The 6,949-nt window shown below is 37.4% G+C and overlaps 1 protein-coding gene across 3 annotated transcripts in view; it reads right to left on the bottom strand.

Moving 5' to 3' along the window:
• Positions 1 to 6,949, bottom strand: part of IRAK4 (interleukin-1 receptor-associated kinase 4) — a 29,913-nt gene that overhangs the window by 22,008 nt on the left and 956 nt on the right. For all 3 annotated transcript variants that reach the window (XR_827122.1, XM_010860745.1, XM_010860746.1), the window contains exon 2: positions 1,812 to 1,981. Coding sequence is in view for 2 of the 3 variants with exons in the window: in XM_010860745.1 (XP_010859047.1) it covers positions 1,812 to 1,972 (161 nt within the window). In the remaining variant the exon portion in view is untranslated. The remainder of the gene's footprint in view (positions 1 to 1,811; positions 1,982 to 6,949) is intronic.

The raw sequence follows: 6,949 nt of genomic DNA on the forward strand, positions 1-6,949 counted from the left end.
ATTTGCATTGTATGGCAGAAACCAACACAACATTGTAAAAATTAAAAAAACATAAATAAAAAAGAAAAAAACTATCAATAGTTTTGTTTTTTTTTTTTTTTTCACAATGCCACTCATTTTATTGGGGATTTTCATGTCCATGCCTCTTAACAATTTTGGTTGCCTGATTTATTCTCGTAACTAACTTCCATCACCCTTATTGTATTACGCTGCTGCTGCAGTGATAGTTTTGAAAGTAATATTTAAAAACCTAGAAAACTTAGCTCTCCCTGTTTTTTCCTGAAAATTTGTTTATTTCAAAAAATTTCAAACCTACAGAAAAGTTGAAAGGAAAATACCATGAGCAACCACCTAGATTCACCGAATGACCAGGTAATGTTTAACTGTGTTTATGCTTTCGCCCTCTCCCTCTTTATCCCTGTGTCTGTGTGCTCACTTTACAGAACTTAGACCAGATGTGTAGTAGAACTCTCACAGTCTAGATTTGTCTGACGAATCTCTCATGATTAAATTCAGATGAAAAACTGTTGGTAAGAACATTACTTAGATGACAATGTGTCCTTTACACTGCATCACATCGGGGGCACATAATGGCAGTCTGTACCAATACTGATGACACCAGCTGGATTACTTGGTTAAGGAGGTGTATTGCAGATTTTTTCTCTGCAAAAGCACCTTTCCCCTTTGCAATTCATAAATCATCTGTGGAATATACTTTGAAATCGTGTGGGTATCTTGTTCATCAACACCCTTTTGCCTTGGGGTTTCAGCACTCGCTGATGAGCCCTCCATAATCAATTACTCACTGGTAGTTGTAAATTGGTAATTTTTTAATTCTCTTATTCTTTCAATATTTGCTGCCATTATTCTGTAAAGAAGAGTCTTTTCTCCTCATTCCCTCAACTGTGCTTTCAGCGTTTTTTTGTTTTTTGGCTGTGCTGTATCGCGGGGCTCAGGCTTCTCCAGTTGCAGTAAACGGGCTCTAGAGCACATGAGCTTAGTAGTTGCCGCACACGTGCTTAACTACCCATGCCTGGTATGTGTGATCTTAGTTCCCCAACCAGGGATCAAACCCACGTCCCCTGCTTTGGAAGGCAGATTCTTAACCACTGGACCACCACGGAAGTCCCTTCTCCCAAGGTCTTTAAGTTAATATCAACAAACTGTCTACAAAAATGGTTTTTGAGGTTTAAATTTAAGCTTCCTCCAAATAATTTAGGATGCTCATCCTTCACATGAGAAAACATTTCCTGGAAGGACTAATACGAAAACTAAGGTTTCAGATTTTTTTTCAAGGTAATGCTGAAAGTCACAAATAAATTTATTTCCCTTTGCTTCCAGAGACATATTTTGACATGAGTTTGGGCTGAAATAACTGAAAAAAACAAAATTTGTACTTATATCTCACACTGAATTAAGTAGAGACAAATAGAATGGAATTTTTCTGAAGATACTGTTGAAAAATCCAGGGTAAGAACTAAGAAGTCGATTTACAGATGTACACATGTACAAGCAACTTTAAAACATTAATTTGAAGAATTCCCCAAATATACCATTTAAGTGAATTAGAGACTCATACATGAATTTAACTGTAAAAACTTATTTGCAAGATCACAGTATTGACCTGGCTGATATATTGGAGAATGAAGCAAAAGTTGCACAAAAAAAAAAAAAAAGAGGGGGGATTTATTACTATACCTCCCTTAGAGAGAGGTTTATTTTCTGAACTGCAGCATTAGACAGTATTTGTACCTATTAATCATTCTAAATTGTGATGTAAGAATTTAAAAAGAGAAAGATTTTTATGTTACCTTATGTGAAACTGATTGTATCTATCATCACCAGATGGTTTTTTAATAGCGACTGCTAACTTCTTCCATCCTTCTTGAGGATCAATAAAATCGGACAGCTTTCTAATTAGTCCAAGACTGAGGCAGCGCACGTATGTTGATGCTGTTATGGGTTTGTTCATATTTTATTCCTAAAATATGGAAAATTCTCATTAAAATTTTACAGTAGCTTTAGTGATGACATCTATAAGCTTATACATCACACTTTGCTCTAACATAGGAAATGCTGGCAACTTATTACACTGTAATAAAGGAAAACTCCAAGGTCAAGACATTGATATTTTAGTCTTTCTCCACCTCTAAATATTAATTAAAAATTACAGGATTATTTTTTTCTGACATTAATATTTTCTAAGTGAAATTTACAAAAAGGTGCAAAAAGTGTACTTTTTCATAAAAATTCATGTAAACATACTCAGGAATCAAATGTATTATGAAAAATATTTTTCAATTTAAAATATTTTTCTCAATCTGTATTTCTTTACTAGTAAATATTTATGCAACATTCTTTGGTAGAAGTAAAAAAAAAAAAGTCCTGAAATAATTTGTATTGCATTCAAAGATGGTCTATTCACTACCTTTTATGTAACATGTTCTTCCATGACTCTGCCGCAATTTTTGAGTCCATCAGACTTGCCTGATGATAGTTCATTCCCTACTAAGGTGAACCCTGTGGTTTGCCACCTAACTACTCTTGAGGCAGAACTTTTATTTGCTCAGTCCCCTATTCTTCTGCTACTCCATCCTGGAGAGCTGTAGCTAGAGACAAACCTCACAATTTTTCTTGTATACCAGCACTGCTGAATATAGCTGTGGAGAACCGAGTAACTGAGCAGACTGGTGTGAATATAAATTTAGGGGACCCCTTTTCACTGTGCCTTCAAACTGCTATTTATCCTTTCACTTGCCTTTGCTCATCTCCCTGAGTGACTATTTCACAACTTTAGCTTTCCCCATAATTTATCTGATTTCTACCTCACTCATTCTCAGCAGGCCAGTGGCCTTTCCTTCTAATTCATCAAAACAAGTAGATTTAAATATTCTCCTATCAATTACTCTCCTGCTCCCTTACATACTTTTATTTTAAAAGGGCAATATAATTAACTTGGGAGTAAAGACTAGATTCATGTGGTATGAAATTCAGATGCTACAAAGGGTAAGAAGAAAGAAGTCCTCCTGTGTCTTAGGCTCCATATTGGCAGTCTCTTCTCTGCGGCCTTCTTTGATCACATCTAGGTAGGTCCACCTACTCTCAACCTAATTATCTTTCATCACTGCACAATGTGTTTGTAATCATATATTTATTTGTTTAGCTGCTTATTAGACTATAAGCTCCATGAATTCAGAGGTAATGTTCATTTTATTTATTAATATATAACTAATTACTAGCATACCCCAGAAATTGGTATTCAGTATTACAAAGGAATGAATTTCTTGCCCATGCTAGGTGACTTATATATTTCACTTGATCTTCACAGTGACTAAGGCAGGGCTGGCATCTCTATTTCATGAAAGTAGTAAGTGAAAGTTCTTGAACCCAGGGCTGGCATCTCTATTTCATGAAAGTAGTAAGTGAAAGTTAGTTCTTGAACCCATGTCTGACTCCAAATCCATGTCATATATCCCTGTTTCTCTAATTCAATTCATTGTTCATGTCATTCTCTTTTCTAGAAAGACCAGTCATTTCTTTTCATTCATTCATACACTTAATAAAGATATATGTCAGGCTTTGCACTAAGTGATGGGAGCTACAGAGAAGAGAAAATCTTTGTTTTCAAGCTTCTCAATCTAATGGGGGATATAACTACTTACACTCAGTATAAATGTTACAAGAAGTGTTAGCAGTGTCAATGGGGCCCAGAGGAGAAGCATCAAGGAGGGAAGTCTAAAGAGTCTGAAGTTTGAAGACAGATTTGAGTGGGTGGGTAGTTGGGAGGAATGAGAATAAACCCCAAAGGGAATTCCAGGCAGCAGGATTAGCATGGGAAAGCGTGGGTTAGGCTAAGGCCAGGAGTTTGGTATGGCTGGACCCTAGGATACTTCATTAAGCAGTAAAATATGAAGTTGGAGAGGTAGGCGGGCCAAGTCATCATGCCCTTCATATACTACAATGGGAAATTCAAGTTTCATACTAAAAGGTACAGGGGAGCCACTGCATGATTTAAGGAAAGGTGGTAAGTGATCTTATTTGGTTAACTGGATTCCTCTGGATAAAACTTGAAGGGGTGCATATTAAGGAAAGAAATCAGTTTGAAAACTTTATAATAATCTATAAAGGAAAGTCTTAAGAAAGCATTCAGTCAGGGAATGGAGAAGAAACAGCTTCAAAGATTTGGGAGGGAAACCACAACATTAGAAAGATGGGAAACTGAGGAAAACAAGCTGATTCCTAACTTTTTTGGCTTGGGTAATTATGTAGATGATAGAGGAAATAATATGTCCAGTTCTGCATGCGTGCTTGCTCAGAAGTTTGCAACCCTACAGACTATACTCTGCCAGGCTCCTCTGTCCACAGGATTTTTCTGGCAAGAATACTGGAGTGGGTTGCCACATGTTCAGCTCTGGTTAAAGTTAAATGTGAAATATCTACCTCTAGCACCATCTGGGGAAGCTGGCACTAAGTAGCTAAATATACAGTCTGGAGATTAGGATAGAAGTTTCGGTAAAGAATCCTCACATATGAGCATTCTCACATATTCATATATGAATAGTTGGCTGAAGCAACAAGAAATATGGGCCTGCCTTTTAGGAATATAAAGACTGTGAGGAATGAAGAGGAAAAAAAAGAAACTTTAAAAAGAGTACTGATAAGTCATGGAAGCTAAGAAAACCAGGAGAGTAGCATAGCAGAGATTTCTAGAATGGGGTATAGATTTGGTATAAAACTCCCTGAGAGATCACATAAATACTGATGGTGTGCTCAATTTGAAAACCAAAAGGCCTCTGGGTGACTTAAGAACAGTTTTGGTGGAGCAATGAGTGCATAGTAAAAATACATTTTCCAAGAAGACTTTGGGTTCTTCCACAAGCCAACTGTGACTAGCGTCAACAACTCAATTTCTCTGGACTTCGGTTTCTTCATCTGAAAACCGGAGATGGTCGTATCTAAGAGTTTCTGTACAGATTAAAAATCAAAAGATGCCTAATTCTATCAATAATAAGTGATCAAAGAAAATGTAGTGATGATTATTGCAAGGCAGAAGTTATTCTTTTGTCACATTTATAAAAAAGAAATGTGCAGAGTTTTATTTAAGCTCAATTTCAAAACAGCAGTGAAAGGCAACCAAAGGAGAGGAAGTGGAAATAAGAGGTCTGAGAACACAGCTAAGCTTTTCATGATGACAGTCATGTTACTAAGCATAGTATCCTTAATATGCTTATAATCTTCCCAAAATACATTATTCACTCCCATGCTTTCTGCAGTAAAGTATTGTAGATAACCATTTACCTAGATCAAAAGTGGTTGTCCGTTTTTGGACAACCCAATACCATCATTATGAACAAAAGCCTGTGATACCTTCTAGACCTAATAGGTTATACCTAATAGGTTATACCAGTTTGCCCTTCTCAAACTGGGATGTTTGCTAATATGCCATAAATCAAACACAATATATTAATACCATCCTCAAAAATCAATTTAACTTAATGGTAAGTAATTTGAAACATTTTGGACATATTTTTTAAAAACCAAAATATTATTCATTTATGAATATTTACTGAATCTCTATTTTGTACTGGATATTGATCCAGGTCCCTGGAGATAAAGCATTAGGAAAATAAGAAAAAAAATTAACTGAATTCATGGAGTGAGTGAAGTCGCTCAGTCGTGTCCAACTCTTTGTGACCCCATGGACTGTAGGAGCCTACCATGCTCCTCTGTCCATGGGATTTTCCAGGCAAGAGTGCTTATATTCTAACAGATGAAGATGGGTAATAAGCATTTACTCTACAGTACATTGTGCTGTGTTAAGTTGCTACAGTCATGTCTGACTCTTTTGTGACCCCATGGACTGTAGCCCACCAGGCTCCTCTGTCCATGGGATATTCCAGGCAAGGATACTAGAGTGGATTGCCATTCTTTCTCCAGGGGATCTTCCCAACTCAGGGACAGAACCCGAGTCTCTTATGTCTCCTGCATTAACAGGTGGGTCCTTTACCACTAGCGCCACTGGGAAGTCTTTATATGATGCCAAATGAAAAGGAAAAAAAAAAACAAAAACTGAGAAGGGGTTTTAATTTTCAATAGAGTACTCAGAGTAGGCCTCAATAAGGTGCCATGGGATTAAAGGTTTAAGGGAATGAGAAAGCTAGCCACTGGGATATCTGTGGTAAAAGTTTCTGGGCAAAAGGAATAGAGACTGTAAAGGTCTGGAACGGGCTCACTGAGGAACCACAAGGAGACAGACTGGAGAAGAGGGAGCAGGAGAGCAGAGTAGAAGAGAGGGGTAATGGGGCCAGTCCCCTAAGGTCCTACTTCATTTTCATCTTCTGAGGGAGATGAGAAGACAGGGGAGATTTTTGAGAAGAGGACAGACACGCTCTATACTTAAAAGGACATCGGGGACTGCTGCGGGAAATTATTGTTGTTTAATCGCTGTTTAAATTATTGTTGAATAAAGTATATTAAAATGACGGCAGAGAAGCAGGAAGAGATCAATTAAGTGAGTACATCAATAATCCAGGTGGGAGGTGCTTGTGGCTTACATCAGAGTGGTAGCAAAGAAGGTAGAATTCCTAGGATGATGGATATTTTCTGAGGTAGAAACCTCAGAAATCACACAGAATCGTGTATGCTACTATGAAGGGTGAGAAGTTGGCACCAAGGTTTCTGGCTTGAACAAGCTTCCTGACCTTTACAATAAGATGGAGAAGACTGTGAAAGGAGCATGTTTAGCCTGGAAGTTCAGGATTTCTGTTTGGACAGGGTTAAGCAAACGTCAAATGAACGTTTAGCATGCAAACAAAAGAAAAAAGAAATCTTAACTTTCTGACAGGTCTCTTCAAGGATTACCCCCAGAAAAGGAAAAGGCAAATCTGAATATTCTCTGCTCTCAGCTCTTTAGGCAGAGACGTTTCTGAGGCACTTGTTCAGTTGCTAA

The sequence above is a fragment of the Bison bison genome, unplaced genomic scaffold (assembly GCF_000754665.1).
Source record: "Bison bison bison isolate TAMUID 2011002044 unplaced genomic scaffold, Bison_UMD1.0 scf7180017864470, whole genome shotgun sequence".
NCBI lineage: Eukaryota > Metazoa > Chordata > Mammalia > Artiodactyla > Bovidae > Bison > Bison bison.